We start from the raw sequence: 25,366 nt of genomic DNA, 5'->3' as shown, positions 1-25,366 counted from the left end.
CAAAATTATAAAAATGTCATTTAAGTACAGTGTTGCATGACCATGCAATTGTCATTCAAAATGTTGCATCCCTGAAAGCTGAAAATTGGCCTGGGCAGGAAGAGGATGAAAATGCCCTGTATTTATGTGGTTAAATACCACCAAAAGAAAGCTCTACTTGTGTGAAAAGAATTATAAAAATTCCATATGCACGATTTGTTGCATGACAGCAGAATTGTCATTCAAAATGTGACAGTGCTGAAAGCTGAAAATTGGTTTGGGCACAAAGGAGGTGAAAGTGCCTGATACTGAAGTGGTTAAAAATCCAATATTGTGGAGTAACAGTTATGATCATCTATTTTAGATTTTTCTAAAAACATACAAAATATTCACTTAGAAATTTGAATGCTCGCACTCAATTAATATAGTAAAATAAGTTAACCTGTGTTCACTTCAGTTATTAAATAATGTGCAAAAAAAATCCTATTTTTTAATACCCTTGCACATAATAAGATATTCAAGTAAGCGAACATTCACTTTGCTAGGTTAATATACCATACTTTAGGTAAAACAACCTCATAATGGCAAACAGCACAAAATATTGTACCATGAGGCCCACACATATCAAGTATTTTTTAAGTCTTATTAGCATCCCATAATAACTCAAGAGCAACAATGGCTATCACTGTTTACCCCTTAAAGACTGTATGATAAAAAAAGTATATTAAAAAAATCCTGTTTATTATAATAAGGTGGAAAGCCAGTACTGGGAAATATTACAAAGTATTAATAATGTTTTATTGAAAATATTGCTTGGTTCATAAAAAATGAATGTGAAATTGTATATACAATATTTTTATTTCAAAATTACATTGGTGAATTGAAATGTTCTGCTTCTTGCACAGAAAAGTTATGTCAGAGTACATCATGGAAGACTTCACAAGCTCCAGTTGTTTAAAACACAAGCAATACTTATTATCAAGGTGAAATGAAACTTTACAGGAATAAAATTTCAATCTTGACATTAAAAACAACCTTTAATGTGTTATAACAAAATAAATTACATTTTATGTGCATAAAACTAGATATGTGTAGAAACTAAAAATTTGTACACTCCCTGGAACTAATTTATGAGCTCAGTCTTTAAAGGGGTACACAGAGGTTACAAAAGGAAGTGGAAAAATCTATCCGCTGTATGTCTGATTTATTTCCAGTTGAACATGGTGAAAATGCGTACTTTTATTTATCACATCAAAAAAGACAAAAAAGCTCGCCTTTACACTAAAATGTACAGACACAATAATAAGATGGGCAGTGATAATACCATACAGTAGTGAGCAGACAGAAAACTGTCAAGTCAATACTCAACATTAGTGGAAAGGTATATCAAGTGTTAAGGTTTTAGTTCATTTTAAAGAAATCTGAATGAAAATTGACAAGATTATATAAAAATATTTCTGGTGATTCGGTTTGCTGATCAGCCACAGTTGAATCCTACTTATGATGATTAAGGGAATAAAAGACTTAATATACAAATAAAAAGTGGCTGATGTAAGTTCATCTTGTCACCAGATTCTTAATTTTTTTTTCAATTAATACTGTGACCTCAGGACAAATATGTACATGCCTGCATGCGTTAAAACTATAAAGGCTTCTTTAGAACCAACAGAGTGACCAAACATTGTCTAAAATTATCTTCCTAAACACTAGTAGTCTACTGCATACATAATATCTTCCTTGTGACCGTGTCTATGTACATGTGGCCTGCCATAATAATAAACAAAGTGTGTTTTTCCTGAACCCAACAGTTCTGAAGAAGTTCTATTGTTTGGTTGGTTGTGAAGAGTAATCTCATGAACACAAAATAGTACGTTTACATTCAGCAAAAGAGTTCTTCTCATTAAATACAGTAGTTCAGTTTCAAAGAGTAAGCGCTCTTCATTGTAGAATAAAATTGTTCAGTTACGAAGAAAATATGGTTACCATTTAAAAACTTCAGCTGCAGTTATGCGATCTTCTTTATTTTTCGACTTTCCATTTTAGTGCATGCCCTTTAAAAATTCTTTAATTTCAAAATGTTTCACATCTAAGCATTGTTGCTGGTTTAGGTGTGATAAAATGTATAAGTTACCCAAGTGGCTGCTGCTAGAAGGATCTGGTGTGCTCAGTTAGAGAAATGTCAGACAAGTTTCATAAAAAAATGAAGTACAGTGGGTCTTGTTTGTTGATAATCACAGTCTTTTCAACATTGCAGCAGCATCTCATACGAAATCCAACAAAAGGAGCGCTACTGACACAGTTATAAAACAGACTCTCCAGTAGTTGCAGGTCTCCAGCCTGACAATGCAGTGTACTTGAAGAACATTGGTATGCAAAAAGGAACTTTTTTTATGCTTTCAAAGCATTCACAGACTTCGGATTTCTCAATTAGTCCACAGTATGTTCCTGCAAGGCCTTTTGCTGTTGTATGTTTAAATTCAGTACATAACACTCGTCTTTAAATACAGTCTGCTGTCTAAAAAGAGAACAAAAGAAAGAATTGAGTTAAATACATATTAGAAAACTTCCATGGTATATTTTGATATAAGATATTTCAGTTATTGGTCCAATCAGAGATATCAGGGCTGAATGACTCATGTAGTTGAAATCTTCACACATAAATTGTTTAGATTAACTTAAATTATCCACCTGTGTAAAAAACAAACCCCTATTTACTTATTGTATATGCACACTATTTGGTCATTTATTGTGTGCACATTCTTAACTAAGCAAGTTAGTAAATCAGCCTAATTTTGTTCCTTTTAGAATTCAATTTGGATGTTAGATTTTTGATAAAAGCATAAAGACATGTTTATACCAAAATATTTAGCATACCATATTTAATTTAACAGTTTTGTTTTTTTTTCTAAATAGAAGAACTTAATGAAAAACTCAAAAGACCAATTAGTACAACAAAGGCCTGCAATTGGCCATCTCTAAAGCATAACAACTTAGAGCCTTTAGGCCTTCTACTATGTCTTTTGACATAAGACAGGTGCTACAAAAAACACGCAAAAATGTGCCGCTTCCTACAGCAGCATGCTATGTGCTTAGAGATTTTCCTCTACCCTCCAGTGTTTTAAGAAAAAAACCTTTATAACTCTATCTGGCAAGATTTCATGTAACCCATGCCCATAATACTGCTATTTACTAATACATCATTCCTGGGACAAAAGCACTAAATTAGAGTCTGCTGCATATTAGCAGTGGACTGAAGTTTTTATAACATATTGTTTTAGTATCATGTTATCTGCAAATCATCCCAATTCTGGTCAAATGTCAAAACATTAGATTCAGTTCACTAATTGTACAAAGCAATGGTTAGAATTAGTGAATAATAAAAAAAAAACTAAGATTATTAAAGCAGTGGGCTGAAGTTTTACAACATATTGTTTTTGTGTTACATGTTATCTGCAAATCATCCCAATTCAGATCCAATTTAAAAACCCTAGATTCAGTTCACTCATTCCTTTGTACAAAGCAATAGTTTGAATTGGTGAATAAAAACTTAGGATAAAAAAGCTTTTAAAAATGACATTGACTGTAACATATGTTTTGACTTACATAATAGACTGTGAAAAATTGGTCTATACTTCTCATCTGAAAAACAACTATTAAAACAGCAATTTCTTTGTTAATAATACTATTTAATATTTGTACTCGTAAGCAAGGAATTTAATTTCAAAGCACAGTGTACACAAAGCTTAGCGTATCTTCCGTTTATAGCAATAAAAGAGTCTTGAGATCTCATAACTGAACTTTGGCAGAGACTCTACATATTAATCAATGAAAACCCAGACAATAAACAACAATTTCCTCTTAAGAAAGTGGGTTTCATTTTAGGATCTGTGCACAACTTGAAATACATAATTTTCCATTTCTATTATATATATTTATACTTTTATTGGAATTTCTTGAAACGTTTTTGTAAACCAAAAAGTGATATTTGAGGTACAGTTTGAGTTTGTTGGACAGAAACATCCACTGGTTTCAAATTCTTTTTGGGTTCCCCAGTGATGAGATTTCCCTACCATAGTTTTTGGCTCAGATCCCACCCACCCAGGAGTTTTGGGTGTTCACTCCCAACTGTAGGATATTGCTATTCAGCCTGTTGTACACTTCAAATTTTATATTACAAAATGAAACAGGGGTTGATTTACTAAAATCTAATGCAGCTTTGCATGGTAGACAATCGGTTTCTAACTCCCGCTTTTTCAATTAAATTTCGACAAAAAAAAAAAACCTGGGAGCTGATTTGTTTCTATGCAGAGCTGCACTAGATTTTGCACTCTCCAGTTTTAGTAAATCAACCCAAGGGGGCCCCCATAGCTGCTGGTCGATATGTATAATAAGTAAGCTGAGTGCATTTGATTTGATCCTCCAAAATCTACTAAAAAGTGAGATTTCAATTTTGGGTGGGTCGATTTGTTTTAAAATATTAATAAATGTCAGCAAGAAATATAAAGGGAAAAATCATACTCAGACATTGTAGATGCTATTAACATAAATCAACGAGGCCACTAAGCATTATGTACACGTTTGTGTATCTAAAATACTTTTCCAATAACTATTATAAATAAGTACCTGACAAATAGCAGAACTAAGTGTATTTTATCCACTTATACCAGATATTAATTTTTTAGTAAAGGCTTAAGAGAGTAAAAGATTATATGAAGTCAATATTTTTTGTTTGTTTTGGATAGCACAAGGAATAGATCAAACTCACAATTTTTGGGCATTTTAGTCCCATTGTGGAGATTTCTCTAAAACTTCCTGTTCAGCAGAGACAACAGAAAGTGAGATGCAAATTCTCCAAAGTAAGCAAAATCTAATCCTAGACCATTGGCAAGTGTCCCTACTGGCAGATTTTCTGTTCCTGGTGACAACTGCTAATTTTGGATTTTCACTCTCTTCCCTCCCAGTGACAAAGGCCACCAGGACAAATAGAATAGGTGACTCTCCTCAATGGAGACAAATACAACAACATAAACCTGACAAGGATTGTAACCCTTCTCTACTCTTTCCATGATGAAAGCAAAATATTGTCATTATTTTCACTTTAAAGTGGAAGTAAACCCTTCTATCGTTTTCAGTCAAGGAAGCTGCCATCTTGGCCTCTAATGATTCTTAAACTGCCATAATGCTGCACATGTGATCAGTTATGAAACCAGCCATTGGATGGTTTGAAATTTTGGTTGAGAGCACAACCAATGTGAAAGTTAGCATTTCCAGCATTCCGGGAATGTAAGTGTTTTTTGAAACTGGGTTTACTACCGCTTTAAATCAGACATAGTTTCTTTATCTCAAGGTTTACACAAGTGTGTTTGTGTTCCAACACCTGATCTGGCAGGTATGAAAAGTAAAAGCATTTGGAAACAGTTCAAGGAAAAATGATATTCCAAAATAGAATAAAACAAAGAAGAAGTCATCAAATGAATCAACTGACCAGATAACAGCAATAATTGAAGTATCAATTTTAAGGGAACCAAACTTTGAAAATAAAGTCAATACATCTAAAACAATTTTTTTCAATAGAAAGTTGATGTCCTGTACAGTAAAGAATGCATACAATCTGGTAATAAAGGACAAGAAAACAAGCCTCACAGCTGTTTAGTAACAAGCACACAGACTTTATCAAAGAATGAAGCATGAGAAACAAAATGACAATACTAAATGCTCACACAACTAATCTATCACAAAGATAAACATTTGCCTAAAGCTGTCAAAACACTAGTAGAAATTAATTTGAACATTTTCATTTTAAGAACGTTCATTTGATTTTAAGCATTTAAGGACCAAGCCTCTTTTTGAGATTTGCTATTTACAAGTTAAAAACAGCTTTTTTTGCTAGATAATTACTTAGAACCCCCAAACATTATACATTTTTTTCTAACACCCTAGAGAATAAAGTGGCGGTCGTTGCAATACTTTCTGTTACACCATATTTTTGCAGCAGTCTTACAAGTGCACTTTTTTTAAAATAAAAAACAAGACATCCGAAGAATTATTGCTCTCGCTCTACCGATCGCGTGGTTTGAACACCGTTTTCATATGTGGGCGCTGCTCACGTATGCGTTCGTTTCTGCATGTGAGCTTGGCGGAACAGGGAGCGTTTAAAATGTTTTTTTCTTATTTATTTTACCTTTTTTTTTTTTACACTTTCTTTTTAAATTGTGTCACTTTTATTCCTATTGTAAACACCCCTTGTAATAGAAAATAAGCATGACAGGACCTCTTAAATATGAGATTTGGGGTCAAAAAGACCTCAGATCTCATATTTAGACTAAAATGCAATAAAAAAAGTGTAATCTAAAAAAAAAATGGCCCTTTAGGAGCTATAGATGGAAGTGGCGGTGGGGGAGAATCTGCCGCAGAGATCACCATTATTGGAAACCGGCCCGCCGGCCAAAGAAGAGGACACCAGGGATATGGAAGCTAGCTGCTGCCATAACAATGATATTCCTCTGCAAAGTTAGGATGTATATCGGCGTGCAGCAGTCCGGAAGCGGTTAAAATTGTTAGTGGGGTAAAATTGATATTTGTTTTCAACCTCAGTGATGGAAAAATTCAAAGAAATAGGATGGATTTTTTTTTATCTCAAAAGAATGAGTTTCTAACAGCGAGTGTAGTTTTCACTTGTGAAAATCCATTCACTCCAAAATTGAATGTGAAAAGCAAACATTTTTAAAGTACTTTCAAATGGCATGGATTATGTCATTGGATACACTGATGATAACTTTCATACACATGTTTGTACGAGTGTTCACATAAAAATCTACTATGGCCAGCTTTGGACTCTTAGAAGCCTCTGATTGAAGCAGCTCTTTTCTGACCCACAGGCTGCCTACTACAATGGAGCTATGAACATGATCCTATTAATCTGGAGTTAGTAATGAGATTTTCCTTGAAACAGAATATAGCCTTTGATTCAGAGATCAGAAACAGAGTTTTATGACACAATAATTTAGAATCTCTATTATACAGTTTACTTCCTGTAGGGGGGTAATCAAAATTAAGGAAGGTGTAAAGGCTGTGTTCAGAGAAGGGACCTCTATGGGCAACGTTTATTTAAATGTTTTGAGAGGGAAGAATGATTGACATTATTTTTATGTTCACTTGAGTGCTGTCTGATTGCTGTAATATTGTTATCCTGAGAGTGTGGTTTCATGCACAAAAGACTCTAAATAGTTTAAGTTTGCATTGAAAACAATTACTTAAAATAAAATACAATTATATGGCACTCCGATCATGCCAAGTGGTTGTGTCATTTTCAAGAACAGTGTTCATTGTCCTAATACAATGGTTGGAGCACAACTCACAAAAATACATTTTTTAAAGTAAATACAAGGAAACAGATGTAAACAAATTTTTAGCAAGACAATATATTTTAGAAACAGGGCTTGCCAAATACTTAAAAGTATATTAACTAGAGTTTGATATAATTTAGTTTAATATATACTTAATTAAAGTGTTGCGAGTACAAATGCAAGCTTGGTAAACAGGATGGTAAAACTGCCAATGACTACAAAAAGTACACCAAATAGTAAATCTAAATCAGAATTCATATATTATCTAATTTGACAACAGTTAACTGAAATGTGGGCCATATGGGTTTTTGCACTGTGCGTATTGTTATTTCACACTGCTCTGCTTAATTAACCAAGCATTGTAGTAGATTTACTAAAGGAGTTGAGAATCTTCCCTCAATAAATTGTAGAGAACTGTGTTCTACCCAACCATGTGCAGATAAAATAAACCAAACATGAATCTACTTTTTCTCATGCTTTGCTGACTGCATGATTTCACATGACTTGTTGACCTCCGACCATACAAAAACATTCTGGCTGCAAGTGGTTATAACAAGCTCATGGCTTGTGGGGGCTCAGGAGTACACAATAAATGGACATGACAGCTAGATACAGAGGAGATTGTGATGATCAAGGAGCATCCATTCCCTGATCTCCTCTGTGACGAAAGAAGCTGGAAGCGATGAAAGTTTAATGACTTCTGGTTTCAGAGTTGTCATTTTTGGACTGCTACATCTTGGGAAGCAGCTAACTAAGAACGATCTGTGCTTAAATAGCTGCATTGGAGAGTAGGGAACACATTGGGGGTATAATATACCTTTGATGTGTCTATAAAAAGTACCTTTCACCTATCCAAAGATATCAAAGTCCCCTTGTGATAGCAATGAATGTAAATAAATGGAATAAGGTGCAAAAAAAATAATAAAATAAAAAAAACTATTCAAAAGCACCCCCTCTGTTCCTGTGCATACGTGCAAATGCAAACACAAGCTTAGGTCCCACGCGTGTATGTATACAGCGATTCACCACAAACGTGATGTATCTGCGTGAACTTCAGAGTAAAGCCTCGTACACACAATTGGATTTTACGCAGACAAAACCTCCGACTTTTGTCCAAAGGACATTGGTCCCAAACTTGTCTTGCATACAAACGGCACACAATTGTAGCCAACAAACATGAACGTAGTGACGTACTATGTGGTCTTTCAGCTCTTTAGCGTGACCCTTTGGGCTCCTTCTGCTAATTTCCTGTTAGAAGAATTTTGGTGAGTGGTGATTTGTGCTTTTCAATTCACACTTTTCATTTTGCACTTTTCAGTTTGTTTCTGAACGGCCATTCATCAACCAGCCATGTTGCAGAATTGGAGGAGATAATGTGTTATTTATTATTGGCCTTGGAGTTATTGTTTTGACCCAAGTCCAGTCCAGGAACAGGAGGAGGAGGATTTCTTGGACCAAAAATTGGTTGCTTTATTAATCGTGGTCAATTATGTCATATATCTTTGTTGTGGGAACTCCTGGAGAATACTCCAGATGTTTTTTTGGAATTATCTCTGGATGATGGACCACTGCTTTCACCAACTCTTGGCATTGTTGACCCCCTATATTAAGAAGCAGGACACATGTACAAGGCTTTTATTAATTTTTTTGGTTGAATAATGATTTGATTTGGTATATTTTCTATATTTTTGGATGCAAAGAATGCCCTTTTTCTATTGGCAGATAGCATTTCTAATTTTATTTGTTTTCTTTTTTTAATGCACAATAATAAAAGAATATGGAGAATAATACCTAGCTATGTGTTTTACTTCAAATTACAGTTTAGGAATAGGCAGTTACATTTTAAAAAATACAATGTAAAATTAACAAGGGACACCAACATAGTTCTATCTGTGATCTTAAAAGTGTTAGCAATAACTCCATCAGTATCACCAGCAAAGCAACTTCATTATTCTCCTATTAAAGAAGATGAGAATGGGCAAGTTGACAAGACCGACCACTTCTGGCTTGTCCTTGTACTTCCGAGCATGCACATTTGTACTTCAGACTTTGGCCAAAGGACTTGTGTACACATGCTCAGAAAATCTGACAACAGACATTTGTCTGCGTAAAATTTTAAAGAATGCCATCCAACATTTGTCCCCGGAAAATCCAACAATTGTCTGATCACACATTTCCCGTCAGAAAATCTGATCGTGTGTACAAGGCTTAAGACCAATAATTTTAGGGCCATCATTCATGATTACTGATAACCCGTAAAGGCTTTTAAAGTGTCACCTATGAAAATTTTTAGGAGCTATAGTTTTTCACTATTTCACAGGGACATGCAAGTTGAGTCTCGCTACATGTTTGGTAGCTATTTACATAATGGGATTTATTTACGAAAGGCAAATCCACTTTGCACCACAAGTGCACTTGAAAGTGCACTGAAAGTGCACTTGGAAGTAAAGTCACTGTAGATCCGAGGGGAATATGCAAGGAAAAGAAAAAAAAAACAGCATTTTAGCTTGCACATTGGGTGATAAAATCAGCAGAGCTTCCACTCATTTCAGATCTACCCCTTAGATTTAGAGCAACTGCACTTCCAAGTGCAAAGTGGATTTACCTTTCATAAATAACCCCCAATGTCATCCTCTATAATTTGTATTATATTGTGTTTGTGTGCACTAAAATAAATTAATTTTTCCTTCCTGAAAATGTATATATGATGAAAGGCTGAGAAAAAAAATGGGGTTATACGTGGTTTTCTAGCAACACATGTTTATTTTAACATGTAAGTGTGGTAAATAGTTAAATAATGGAAACAAATCTAATGAATTGATATAGCATTGCCTGCTTCTATGCTGAAACAAATGGACAGCCATCAACATTATTACATATTTTCAGAAGTCCTCTGGACCTTGAAGAGTACTTGTCCTGATCCTGGCAACAATCAGGCTAAAATGCTAGTGTATTCCATTTTGTTACTTTATTTTGCATCTTGAATGTAGACCACTATTATATTTTTTGAGACTCTGCTTAAAAAAGTAACATGCAAAATGTGTATTAAAATATTTAAATTTAATATTATTGTCCATAAAACAGCTGTAAGATAAGCATTTGCTTTATACAGTAGCTACATGTAATTTCCAGCTTTCTACCAGCAGATGGCAGTAAAGTGATCCAATATACAAGAAGCATAAGTATTTCTTGTTTGAGAAAGCTCTTTCTAGCATACTGAGAAAGATATATAGATACAGAATAAACACTGTAGATACATACATAGCAAATGTAAAGGTGCAGAAATGCAATAAAACACATAACCAATTAGTTTTGTTTTATCGTGTAACTCTTCCTTTAAATATGAAAGCGCTATCAGAAATGTAGATAACCTTTTCTGTCTTTCTAGATCTTCTTGATATTAGGATATATAAAATAAAACATAAGAAAAATAAAACTACAAGATAAACATACAGTCTAAAAAAAACTGTCTGTTTACACTAGTATGGTTAGTCAGACATGAAAACATTAAAATGTAATTTCTGTTTTTATATACTGAACTATTTCACTAAACATGTATGTATCAAGATAATTTTAGGTAAAGCTATGTATTATTAATTATTTACATTTGAATTTGATGTGTGACATCATTTTTTAGGCTATAGCAATTATACATAAGAATAAGATATTGCAAAACATAATCAACGCTGGAATCTATTATAGAGCTATTTGGCATCTAAGCCACAGTGTTCATCAAGTGATAATTAAGAGATTAGGGAGTATTTTTTTAGGCCAAAAGTAAAAAAAAAATCATGAGCTACTAACGCTGTTTAGCAAGTGCTGCAACAATGCTAGAATACAAAAGTTTGCTAAGTTCACTCACATAGCCAGGTGTTGGACCAGGGAAACACGGGGAAGGAGACATTTCCCTTTTTATAAGCAGTTTACTTTCGCTTACTGCTGTTATGTTGAATGTTGTGTTGCACTATCCCCTCCAATCACCAGAGGGAGAACTATAGTCACGATAGTCCATGGATTTCTATACAGAACACTAAGGGTCAAGGGAATTGAAGTCCAGGATAGCAGCCATAGAATGGGACACTTGGACCCTTTACACTACAGTTCCCACAGGACACAGGGGCAGAGGGGAATGATGGACAGTTTTTAAGAAAAAACTGACTGCTTTAAGACCTTCTTCTTCTTGGGAAGCAATGAGAGCACATTTGTTACATACTGACCAGACTGCTGAGAGGTCAGTCCACTGGAGACTACTGAAGCAGAGCAGCACAGACTGCAGTGATTGCAACTGCACCATTGCTGCAGGGAGACCACTACTTCCGCTACTTCCCACTGCTGAATCTGAGACATTCTGTGGAGAGACTAAGGGGGCTCCCTTTCTACTTTTAAAGCTCACAACTGCACCACAGGGACTAGTGAGAGGGCTCACTGCCCATTTTTTACACTGCTAGCAGGCACTAAGTTACTGGAAGCATTAAGTATACTGCACCTTTACTGCAGCTTCCCCGCACAAATAATGTACCTGTACTACACTTGTACCACACCTATACCGCACCCTTACTGCATCTTTACTGCACCCATGCTGCATGCTGGTTTACTAAAACTGTTGTTATGTGCACCAAGTAGCTTCCAGGTTTCTTGTCAAAGCTTAATTGAAAAAGCTGAAGTTAGAAACTGATTGGCTACCATGCACAGCTACATCAGATTTTGCCCCAGTTTTAGTAAATCGACTACAAATTGTCATCTTATGCCTAGTCCTTATTCTTAAACACCCTGTATGCTACATTGTGTTATTACTATTTATTTGCTTATTTCAACCATATTGGGTGACAATATATTAAGTTTGCCTTTACTAACTGATTCATTGCCTGTTTTATTTGGTGTAGTACTACTACTGGGTACTAAACATTAATTGTATTGTTTTTCTGTGACATTACAGGCTTTGTGTACTGAACTTAGTGTGCCAGAGGGGCTGAAGTTCTTAAAGAGGTGGAGGCAACAGAGGACCCATCCTAAAAAGTGGCTCTACTGGGTTGCATTACATCCTGATATGAATACTCTGTAATTCACTGCCATAGCAAGAGAGAACACTTCACTGGATGACTGGAAGTGCCCATCCTTAATAAATTGCTGTGTCAATTCCTTTTCTTTGCTTTCTATATTATTGCCCATATTTAATGTGGGTATTACGTAGGTGTGAATTTGCTTGATGCCTAGCAAAAATTTTGTTTACCTCAAAGTGTGTTTGAGAAAAAAAATGTCCTTTAACACAAGCAGAGCTTCTCAAGACACTGGGTTCTTAACAGAAGAGACTGGGGTCAACTTATAAATACATACTGATTGGGTACAAAAAGACAGTGTATTGAGCACAGAGGCTGTACTTCCTGTATGGATCTCAACATACATGTGATTGACAAAACTGTGTGTATCTACATACCAATCATATTACCAGTTAATGATGTTTCTTGCCCACATAAAAATAATTTCCTTTTTTTTTATCATTTGAGCTGCTCTGTGTATTGCTCTGTCCAAGGACACCTTGCTAGTTGTAAATTGATCTGAGCAGTTGTCATAGTTTATTTTGTTTGGTTTGGTGCAGATACACATTTAAGTCTTTAACTACCTACTATGCTTGGGCTTCTTGAGAAGGCATCCTCCAAGTAACCTGCTCTAAATGTTTGCATTGTTATTTATGTCCTATAGTTTGGCACTCGCAAAACTTTGAGTTGGGAAGTACACGTTACAGGGGTGCTTTATGCCACAGTGTGGCTTTAAATGCGATTGCAAATACAACAAAAACTTCTTTTTAATATGAGTTTTTAAAGCAGTTCCATTTTTTGTCACCTGATTTAAGGTATGTGTTCAGACTGGATGATATTTGGGTCCAAAAGAGATCACAAGACCAAAATCTCAGACTGTTGATAATATGATCAGCACTCCAGAAACTTAAGAGCAACATTTTCTCTAAGAAAGTGGATTATTTCAGCCCTTCTGCTATACTTTATTTGTCTGCCCCAGATTGACTGCTAACACTATCTATATTTGAGTATTTGAATCTAGAATTCCACTTACAAGTAAAATTAGATTGAAAAGTAATTTTTCTAAGCATATGTGGAGATTCTTACCTGGCAAATTAATAGTAACAACTATAGTTTAATCTTTGTGCACATTTTTACCTTGCTTACACTCTATGAATTTGAGTAATGAGAATTGCCATAGAGTAGATAACTTTGTCACATTACCCTTTCATGACCAAAGGTTGAGTACTAAATACATTGCTCACCCATGTAAGGGTTACATTTTTAAGGACATAAACAACTATTGCTTGGTACACTGTTGCAGCAAGTGGCAGTTAACTTGTAAATTATAGAAAAAAGCACACCGTATGGCTGCAAGGATAGGAAATGGGTGCAGGTACAAATAAAAATTCAGACAGGTGGAAAACGTCTATTCATGACAGAATATAAAAAAATAACAACATTTATAGAGTATTGCTGAAAACTAGAGTGCATGTAATACTGTATTTATTTAAAATTTTGTGAAACATAGAGTTACTCAGATGTTTAGTTTAAATTTCTAAATTACATTACAAAAGAGAGGTGCCTATGCATCTAACACCTATGCTGAATTTTCTGAGTAAGAAAGTACATATTTACCTATTTTCTGTCCCCTCTGGTCTGGTCACCCGATCCCCCGTGTCAGCCAGCATTGGCTGCAAGGGAGAGCAGAAGGTGTTTAACAATGGCTGGTAAAGCCTGGAATGGTGATATCACCCATAGACTCTAATGGCCTATCTGTTATTGGCACACCCTCTTTCTCCTGCTGTTGCCCCTGAGTGACACAGGGGAGACGCATCTTGAGACTGGACCACCCATTAAGTGCCACGTGAGGTGATTTTACTCTTATATGCACAGGCATACCCCACTTTTAAGTACACAATGGGGTTTATTTACTGGAAAGTGAAAAAAACAGGCTCACTTCTGCACAGAAACCAATGAGCTTCCAGGTTTTATTGCCAAAGCTTAATTGAACAAGCTGGGGATACAAGCTCATTGGTTTCTATGCAGAAGTGAGCCTGATTTTGCACTTTCAAGCTTTAGTAAATAAACCCCATTGTGTACTTAAAAGTGGGGTATGCCTATATATGTCTTTGAGCATTATTCTTGTGTATGTGTATGTTTGTGAGCATTAGCCTTATATTCTCCTTGCTGGAAGAAATATACAACTGTAATTCCAAGTGACATGCCTGTAGACTCAGAGATCCTTAGACTGGGCACCAACTTACTGTACCTCATTCAGTTTTTCTTATTTGATTAGTTCCTTGTAAATCACATCAAGTACAAGTGACTGCTTGCCAGTCATTCTACAGTAGGGTAAGCTGTCATGGCTAGTAAAGTAACAGTTACCAAAGCATCCTTTATGCTTTTAACATTCCAGATCCCATGACCAAGCTGAAGGAACAAATGAGTCCCTCCCCTCAATATTGATAGTATTCTTGCTATGACCAGCACCTCTGTTTATGATGGTCATGTTTGATGTTCAGGAAGCAGACAGCGACTATGCCATATCCCCCCTTTTTTCCCCCACAGGGATCAGTTGTAGCTGTGACTATGCAACCCCAGTTCCTATGCCAGTAGTAATGATTATCCCATGGCACAAAAAATAAAAAATTTAGACATAATGATTTTAAGCTAACGTGGCAATGCTTAGCCATACAAAGTGAACAAAAAATCCTAATACCAAATAGGGAAGTTAGTTCTCTTGCAAGTTTGACAAAATGGGAGAAAGCAAGAAATGCAATCTGAAGTGTTATCCTACATTAAATTGTATCACAATTTGATAAAATAAACAGTTGTATAGTTTTCCATCTTTTATACTGTAAGTTGAAGTTAAATGACGCAGAAAGCTTGATAATATGTTTGTTCTGTCGACATTCAGAGCTTAAAGAGGTTTTTCAGAAGACTTCAATTATAAAAACATTTAAAACACACAAAGTTGCACAATTTTTATTTTAATGAAGATGAGAAGTTCATTAAAGAAGATAAATATTTCATTAGATGTTAAATAAAACAAAGAGATTTTTTGGCTTCTCTCAGCACAAAATTCCTTTGAAAGATTAATTAATACATGCAAATTATGCAAATTAGACCCATGCAAATATTTTATGAAGACAATTAAGGGAACCATTAATTACTGCTTTTTTTGCTTCACTGAGATTCATTCATTTAATTTTAATTTCACTTTAACTGTTTTGATGTATAATTTTGCAGCTAAGAACTTTATTTTTCCTAGTGGGTCACTTAAACTTATATGCATTTCATCCAGTGAGAAGCAACAAAAAGTGTACAAATGTATTCTCAGGACCATGTTTTCTATCAAGAGGGTTGCCTCACACAATACAGTCCTAGAAAGAAGTAAACGGAAAGAAAACATGAGCTCATTCTTGGCTGAGGTCCAACTCCTGGAAAAGCAATTAATTTGCTTTGGCTGTTCTAATATAGGGGAATTAGAAAGTGTGACACAAGACAAATAGAAATAATTAGTTCTCCAAAATGATGTTCTCATTAATATAGTTTGAACATTTGAAATAATAATAGCAAAAATATTGGTATATCTGCATTGTGAACATCCTAATATAAAGCATGATAATAAAATGTACTATATGGCTTTATTCCAGGTAAAAATATAGTTTTATTGCAAAACAAAATACACCTATGCAGGTTAGGTGCCTACTTAATATTCAATTTCCATAAAGTATGCTTTTTAATAATGCACAGACCATTAATAAAGGATCCCAAAGTGCCAGCATTTCTTTGTAAGATTTGAATATACATATGATTGGTAATATCTTAATGCTTTAGGATGTGTTCAGCAGCCAACTATTCATCATGTGAGCTGACAAAACCCAATTGAGTTAAAGTATTCTGAATGGTAAATTGTAACTATGCAGTACACTTTTCCACCAACAAATATGAACAAGCTGTGTATGGACAGTAACAAAAATGAGCCATTAAGAGCCACAGGGCAACAGGATGACGCCTCTCATAATACACAAGAATGATTTACTGAAAGTCAACCCTAGGCCATGGTCTATGCTAGAGAAGCAAAAATCCAACCTGATGATGATTACTGTATTCTTAAACTGCAGCCCAGTTATAAACATTCCTACAAGAATTGCATGTATGCAGGTAACAATGCCCACTAAAAATATTGACTAGTTATCGTAAAAATAAAAAAATAATTGATCATATGTGTCAGGGTTCATAGATTATGAACACAGTTCATTGACCATTATTCAGATTAGGACTAAAAATGCACTAGTCAATAGTTATGTATGTTGCAGGCTTTGAAAAAGTTAAATACTGCGCTGCAAACTGCAATATTAATGTTTTTATGCGGCTTAAGCCATTTTTTAAAGACTTGAAAAAACTAGTCTGCATGTGTTCAGGTTGGTTGTTCCAGCTCTGCCAATCCATTGTAATCTCTGAGGTAAAGACTGGAGGCAGCTTATCTGGTAACTGCACTTAATATAAATACCTACTCTTTGCAAGCCCTCTACTTGTTATGCAAGGGGTGAGGTTTTAAAGACCAGTTGCTTGAAGGTATATGCTGTGTTGGCAGATGAGACACTCTGCACTTTACTTTGAAGGTAGTGGCAGCCACTCCATAAGGAGCACAGAGTTGCCACCCCATCCATGCATTCAGCCCACTAATCTACAAGCAAGGTGCCAGACGCATTGATTCCAATGAGGTTTTTTTTTCTGAAGTACATGATTAGAGCCCAAGGCTCTAATAAGCTTCAAAAAAGGGTGTGCTTGGGGCGCAGAGCCCTGCAACTGGAGCACATTCACTTGTGTGACAATAGCGAATGAATATTCATTGTTGTCTACCTCATTCTCTGCCTGGACAATCAGGAAGCCCCTTTTGGTTATGAGGTCTTAGGACTCCCTGTCCAATTGTGTCTCAGGACACACTTCCTGTTCCTATGTGGCCAGGAGGAGAATGTGCCCACCAGTGAATCGGTCCAAGCAGCCCCGGCTCTTCCTTCCCCCTGCCTCCATAAGGAAAGGCAGTATTTTCATGGCACCATCCCAGTGGTGCAAGGGGGGTTCTGGTGCGTGATCACCACCATTCATGTTCCATGCGGGGGGTGGTGGATGAACACCTGCTCGAGGGTGTATACTGTGGTCACACACTGCACTTTATTCATGTAGAAACAATATTAATCTGCACACTACATCAGAAAGTAACACTGCTGCTCACACTGAAAAAAATATATTCAAAACATAATTTCTTTACGCTATTTGAGGATTGAAGTTGAGAAGCACTTCTGTAGAGTTCATCTGCACCTTTCATATCTAAGTGAGAAATTGCAGAGCTTGCACAATATAGTTTTTATGTTTATTGTGTTTTTTCATTAATTTGGCCTAAACCATCATCATCATGTCTTCATCAACATAATCATGTGCCAAACAGGGCAAAGTGACAATATCTCTGTAAAGCCTGCCACTCCCAAATACTTTATACTCACCTTGCCAATGTTCCTTTACCAGTCCTTTCTCTCACACTAAAATTAAGTGTTGGAAATTGGGAAGAATGGTCGTATTTTTATACATGGGTCATGTGACAGTGTTCAGCCCTAACAATTGGCTGCTATGTCTAAACACTGTCATAGGAGAGAAGGTCACAAATCCCCCTATGGGGGTCATGAAAGGGAGGTCTGTGAAGTGATAGTTACTTACTGTGCATGAGCAAGGTGATGGTGTCTTTATAAGCCCATGCAAAATATTCACAAATTATTTATTATTACTCAGTTTTCCTACTGTATACTATTAAAAATGTAAAGAAAAAAGAAGCAAAAATCAAATATATTTTTGGTGAAGTATGAGGGTGGTTTGGAGTGGACATAACAATAAACATCTTAATTGATACATTCCCTTTAGGTGTGACTGCTCTAATGAATTTTAAATCAGGTCAGATGAATATAGCACTATAAGAAAGCTGACATTATCCTAGTTACAGAACAATCTCAGCACATGTATGGTAGTTATCGGCTTCTTTATCAGAAATATATTTAAAGTACATCTGAGCCCAAAAGCAAAAATGTAGTACACTGCAGCTTTACTAGTCCCTAAATGTGGTGGCTGCATTTGTTTTCTTTTTTTAGGCTTGTTTTCCTGTACTTTTATCTGGTAAGCCGGCAAGCACTCTAAATCTGTTCTTTTTCAACTTCCTTTAAAGAGGAAGTAAACTCTCCCACTCTAATGCTTCTTTTCATTTAGTCCATTCTAATAAGTAATTATCAGACTATAGCCACTGTAATCCAGCCCAAATTGCATATTACTTACTCTTTAAAGAAACTTTAAAAAACTAGTTTCCAGGGGTTAGGCAGCGCCATCTTAAGTATTGTTTTCTGAGTCCACAGTGGAGTCTTCCTGTACTGTTAACCAAGCCTCCTTCTCAATTCAACATTTCTATGGCAACCCTGCTTCCCTGTTCATAGCTGAATTGTTTTATTTCATACTATTTACTTGTGCTGACTATCTAGTGTCTGCCTGTGTGAGTCCTATCAGCTTCAGCTGATAAGTCTGCAGTAATGCTGTGCCATGTCCTGCTTTACGCTGCATGTGAGGTCACATGGTGTGTAGGAGGAAGCTCTGAGTGATTATGAAGTCTCCTGGCATATCAGTGGTGTGCCGTAGGAAGTCCTGATAATAAGTAGATAAGCACATAGAGAGTGTGCTGTAAATCAGGGGATATCTGGGCATGCTCAGTGACATCATTCTAAAGAACAAAAAGGATTACAATAATACTTAACAAGTAAGGAGATATCTACAAGCAGTGTTCATTAGGGTTTTTTTATGCTGATTTACATGGGACAAAGTTGTGGGGGAGGGGTTGCACCACTTTAGAGTAAGCTGTCCAGCAAAATTGGCAGTTAGAGGGTTTGGCAGACCATTTAATGCTAACAGGAATATTTACAATGGTCACCTTTTATTCATTTATGTAAAAACGTTATCCCAAAAGGAAAAAAAAAAAAACGTTGTATCAGCTTACAAAAGTGTTAGATGGAGTTTGGCTTTAATTTAAGTTTATCTAAATTTGCAAGTTTGTATAACATTAGCCTCTCTATAGGTTGACAATGCTGCTGTCCAAGGGTTCCATTGCTCCTCCATTTAATGTAGCCACCATAAGACAAAATGTGTGGTACAGGCTGATTTACCAGGTGAAAATAAAGGACAAAAGCCTTGAAAAAGACAACTTATGCAGCCACCAAATGTAAGGACTGGTAGGCTGCAATACATTACAGATTTGTTTGTGGGTCTAGATATGCTTTAAGTTCTGAAAGACTAATTTAAATATAAATTTTTCAGTTAGAATGTCATGCATTTACTATAGCTGGTCTCCCACAGAACACGGAAATGCAATTTTTTTTAGTAAATTTAAACTGCTAAATACTTTTTTTTATCAGCAGTATATATCAGTGTCCGGCCGAGCACTGGTTAAAGCTTATAGGAAGAGTTTTCATTCTCCTATGACTGTCCTATGAGGCCGCATGACCTCTGACCTTCTGTCTGGAGTGTGCTGATTAGCCCTGCACTGATCACATGCACCCTTCCTACCCTGTTGTACTACCAGCAGATGGATTGGAGATGGTGGAAGAAAGAGAGGATCAGAAAAGACTAGATCAAACAGCCGTTTTACACAATGTGGATGATTAACCCCTTAGGTTCTACAGTGAGTGTAACAAGCATGCTTTACTGCATATACACACTGATTTTATAGTTGTGGGTTTAGTAACACTTGACTTGACATTTAATTTTAAAACCTGGAAGCTGATTGGTTACTATGCACACTGCACCAGATTCCGTGTGCACTAGTTTTAGTAAATCCCCCCCCCCCATGTGTCTCATTTTACAGCACTTTCATTACTGTGTGATTCACTAGAAGTAGTAATTTTGTGTGGTTAATTGTGTAATATATTTAACAAAGTAACATCATATTTGTAACATTTCATCTAAAACTCAGTTTATCGTAACATATCTCTCTATAACATATAATTCATGTTTCCTCAACTCCTCTGAAGAAATTAAGCACATATGAAAGGTCATTTTAACAGAGGAAGTGATTTAGAAGGAAGAGTTTGATTAATAAAATATGTGTCAAAGATTCAAATATACATTTTGTACATACCTGCCTTTCTATATTAAAATGTATGAGTAAAGATTAGGTGGCAATAACATTACAAAGTGAGGGGAAAGAATTTCAACCTTTGAATTTACTCTTCACTCATATATTGATTAAAAAGAATACAAAAAGTTTTTGTTTTGCCTTTGCTTTCATGGGAGTTAACAGATAAAATATTTCTTTGCCAGTGAAAATTTGATCAATATACCCCAACACAATGCAGAAGATATCATTAGGACAAAGTTACTCATTTACAAACTGTTTTCACCTTGGGAAATAAGCTCTTGATCAATCATGTGAAACTTACAATACATTGTGTAAAAGTCAATTAACTTTCTGAGACTACACATATTAATTCAGCATAATAAAAATATATTTTTTTAAGTTTTGTCACACAAATGTATATGTATATATATATATATATATATATATATATATATATATATATATATATATATATATATATATATACACTGTATATTTTGTTAAACTTGCTAAAAAGTTAAAAATATTTTTTATTCATACAAAAAAGTTAAACAATTTCTGAAATTTCCATGAGAATATATTTGTAGAAGAGAACTTCTAAAAGCTATCAGTCAGCTATTGATCTTTGAGTCACCTATTGAAAAATGTTTGGATTGTTATATTATTGTTAATATTAAAATAAAGCCATTAACGTGGAAGTCTAGGCTAATACTATCTAAGCTTATTCAAGCTCCCAGACCCATTCTAAGTCCAATATTAACTATCCTGTAAAGGAAAGATGTGTATACATACCTAATCTAAGAGTGCTCAGGTCCAGTCACGTGATCTCCCCAGCATCCGGCTTCAGGGGAGAGCACAGTGATAATAGCTGCAGTGGTGATATCACCCACAGACATACTATGGGCCATCTGTTATCAGCTGTCCCTCGAATCCCCTGAAGCCGATGCAGGGATCGGATCACATGACGTTTCATAGTTTCATAGTTAGTATGGTTGAATAAAGATACCTGTCCATCCAGTTCAACCTGAGTGAGTGTCTAGAATTCCCCCTATCCCTGTACATTGCACACTCACATTGGTCCTCAAGGAGGCCACAATCCAAAGTCCCCATTCATATACTAGGACCAATTTTGGACAGAAGCCAATTAACCTACCTGCATATCTTTGGAGTGTGGGAGGAAACCGGAGTACCCGGAGGAAACCCACACAGGCACAGGGAGAACATGCAAACTCCCAGCAGGTAGTGTCATGGTTGGGATTCAAACCAGTGACCCTTTTTACTGCTAGGTGAGAGTGCTAACCACTACACCTGACGTGACTGGGGTACCCTTACATTAGGTAAGTATACAGATCTTTCCTTCACAGGATAGTTATTATAGGGCTTAGAATTTGGGTGGGAGCAGGTTTAAGCCTAGACAGTACTAGCCTGGAACTCTATTTTAGGCTTAAAAAATACTTTTGGTTCCAGAAAAAGGAAAACAAGAATATGGCTCATCTTGTTCTCATGGTAAATGTGTCAGGTCTCATTTATTACCAGTTGTTCACCTTGGCAAGGAATATAATGTATACTAGACCTACTAAAAATTGTGGTTTAAGGTAAATTCATTCATTTGACTTATTTATGCAGTAAGAGCATGTGTTGACTGAATTTGGGCTTATGTTAATGGCATCAGTTTCACATCACTTTGAGATGCTTTTGAGATTGTTCAGAATTCACTGACATGAGCTTTTGACCTGCAGTTGACTGATTTGACATGCATATCAGTTTTCAAATGGGGTTTGCACCCCCACAGACTTGTATGACAATATAAAACCCACTTGAATCCCTAATGGAACCGCTAGAAGGGTAGCTAGATGCTGGTATAGATTTTATCACTTTAGGATATTCCTACCAAAGACAACCACATGGATTCTGACTGCGGAACATTTTTTTTCCTAATTCACAGTTTACAAGTAACATGTTTTTGTTCACTTATTATACTTGGGATACTGCTGGACAGTGCAAGTGCTAAAAGGAACAAAAACTAAAATATTGCACAGCACTTCCTTCTTAAAACAGAAATCATTGATGTATTGTCATGTCCACAGTGAAATCAGAAAACAAGGTTATGGTCACAGCACTGCAAATCATTCCATTTATATCCCTGTAGTTAACAGAAGTAAATTCACATGCCCTAAATATAGTAACTTGATTAGCATATTATAGTAAAATAAAAAAACAATTATAATGAAAATTATAACTATTAGGATCCCATTATGCATATAATGTATGCCTGCCTAGTATAAGATTTAACTGACCTCTTACCTGTTATTTTAAACATAACAAACTTAATTTACTGTAATAAACAACTGTGCAAATGTGACCTTGTTTGCACTTGCGTTCATTTCAGCCAGATGGTAAGCTGCATGGTTGAATAACATACTATAACAAGAGGACACTCACATGCAAAGATCTAGATTTATGGACATCCTACCTTGTATTGTCCTTTCAGCATCTGTTCTGCCCCCGTTGCGGTCCGATTCTATCTCTGGGGTCAAAGCCTCTAAAAGCATGGAGATGGAAAAAATAAATATTACCAGTAGAAATAAAACAAGACGTACACAAAAGATTTAATATATATGTATTATTTTCTTTCTTTGAAAAGAAAAAACTATTCTTTAAAGACTTTACACATGTCATGTTGGCCATACACTATCTCTTTTTTTTCTCTTGTAGAGCAGCAAATTAAAAATCTCTTGCCAACTCTCATAAAGGATTTCTTTAGTTCTTCTCTATAGTGTATTACTACACCAGTAACATGAAACACTAATGCCCAGTACAAACTTGGGATGGTTTTTCAGAGGGAATTCCACTCCAGCTTGGCTTGCATACACACAGTCACACAAAAGTTCTCAGAACTTTCGTCCATCAAGAACGCGGTGACGTACAACACTACGACGAGCCGAGAAAATTAAGTTCAATGCTTCCGAGCATGTGTCAAATTGTTTCTGAGCATGCGTAGGAATTTTGCGCGTAGGAATTTGTACAGATGATCGGAATTTCTTCTGAACTGAACTTTTTCCGACCGAAAAATAGAGAGCCTGCTCTCAATATTTTGCTAGCTGGAATTCTGGCAACAAAAGTCAGATAGAGCATTCAAACGGTCGGAATTTCTGATCAAAAGCTTAATCCAACTTATGCTGGCAGAATTTCGGATTGTGTGTACACAGCATTACACTAACCCCAGCACAAATTTTGGGCAACAAGTGAATGTGATTAATGAGCTTTTAATAATATTGCAACATTCTTGTTCTATGCAAAAGTTCGAGAACTCACTCAGTTTATCCTAAACTAAATTGTATAATCTGATGTAGCCAGGCTTTATGCAGCTATGCCTAGGGTCACTGGAATAATAATTCCCTAAAGCACAACTCCAGCCAAATTATTTTATATAATGTTGGAAGGAAGTTTATTTCATGCAAGAAGGAGTTAGAACCTCTGTCAAGAGTTTTTTTCTGTGCTGGTATGCCCCTACTAGAGAGACACAGGGTACACAATCAAAAACAAAAAATAAGTATTATTATTATCCTATAGGATTTTTATAGTAACAGCAGTTTACATAGAACTTTATGAAATAAAGGTAGACAGTTTACTTACAAACAATTCAAGAAAAGGGAGGGGGGAGTTGCTTGTTAAAGCATATAATCTAAAATGGAGAGGCGAGTGATACAAAAGGTATTAGCTGTGAGGGGGATGAATTAATGGAGAAAGTAAGTTAAACTTTTGGGTTGGAACTAAATAGGTGACCTTAAAGAGATTAGTTTTTAGGGATTAGGGGGATAGTAGGGGATAGCCAGAGAGAGTAGGTGTTGGGAGTTACAGAGGACAGGAGAGACTCTGGAGAAGTCCTGGAGGTAAGCATGGGAGGAGGCGACAGGGGAGCTATATAGTTACATAGTAAGTCATGCTGAAAAAGACACACATCTGTTTAGTTTAACCAACAGAATACATACAGTATCTCACAAAAGTGAATACAACGCTCACATTTTTCTAAAGATTTTATTGAATCTTTTCATGTGATAACACTGAAGAAAAGACATGTTGCTACAATGTAAAGTAGTGAGTGGACAGCTTTTATAATAGTGTAAATTTGCTGTCCCCTCAAAATAACTCAGCACACAGCCATTAATGTCTAAACCGCAGGCAACAAAAGTGAGTACACCCCTAAGTGAAAATGTCCAAATTGAGCCCAATTAGCTATTTCCCATCCCCAGTGTCATGTGACTCATTAGTGTTACAAGGTCTCAGGTCTCAGGAGCACGTGTGTTAAATTTTGTGTTATCGCTCTCACTCTCTCATACTGGTCACTGGAAGTTCAACATGGCACCACATGGCAAAGAATTGTCGCTCTACATAAAGATGGCCTAGGCTACAAGAAGATTGCCAAGACCCTGAAACTGAGCTGCAGCATGGTGCCCGAGACCATACAGCAGTTTAACAGGTTTTAGACAGGTTCCACTCAAAACAGGCATCGACATTGTCAACCAAAGAAGTTTAGTGCACATGCTCAGCATCATATTTAGAAATTGTCTTTGGGAAATAAACGTATGAGTGCTGCCAGCATTGCTGCAGAGGTTGAAGGGGTGGGGGCCAGCCTGTCAGTGTTTAGGCCTCTTCTAAAAATGATGCACAAGAAAGCCTGCTGAAGACAAGCGGATTAAGGACATGGATTACTGGAACCATGTCCTGTAGTCTTTTGAGACCAAGATAAACCTATTTGGGTCAGATGGTATCAAGCATGTGTGGTGGCAACCAGGTGAGGAGCACAAAGACAAGCGTGCCTTGCCCACAGTCAAGCATGGTGGTGGGAGTGTAATGGTATGGGGCTGCAT

General features: G+C 36.0%; 1 protein-coding gene across 6 annotated transcripts in view; it reads right to left on the bottom strand.

Moving 5' to 3' along the window:
- Positions 1-751: 751 nt before the first annotated feature.
- Positions 752-25,366, bottom strand: part of DACH1 (dachshund family transcription factor 1) — a 427,793-nt gene continuing 403,178 nt past the window's right edge. For all 6 annotated transcript variants that reach the window (XM_077483130.1, XM_077483132.1, XM_077483131.1 and 3 more), the window contains 2 exons: positions 22,969-23,037; positions 752-2,494 (listed from right to left, as the gene is read on the bottom strand). In XM_077483130.1, coding sequence (XP_077339256.1) covers positions 2,457-2,494; positions 22,969-23,037 — 107 coding nt within the window. In that variant the 3' untranslated portion in view covers positions 752-2,456. The remainder of the gene's footprint in view (positions 2,495-22,968; positions 23,038-25,366) is intronic.

Source organism: Lithobates pipiens, unplaced genomic scaffold (genome assembly GCF_037356315.1).
Source record: "Lithobates pipiens isolate NorthernLeopardFrog02 unplaced genomic scaffold, aLitPip1_a1.2 Scaffold_16, whole genome shotgun sequence".
NCBI classification, from domain to species: domain Eukaryota; kingdom Metazoa; phylum Chordata; class Amphibia; order Anura; family Ranidae; genus Lithobates; species Lithobates pipiens.
The sequence above is the reverse complement of the archived record's forward strand: the minus strand, read 5'-3'. Positions and strand labels throughout refer to the sequence as shown.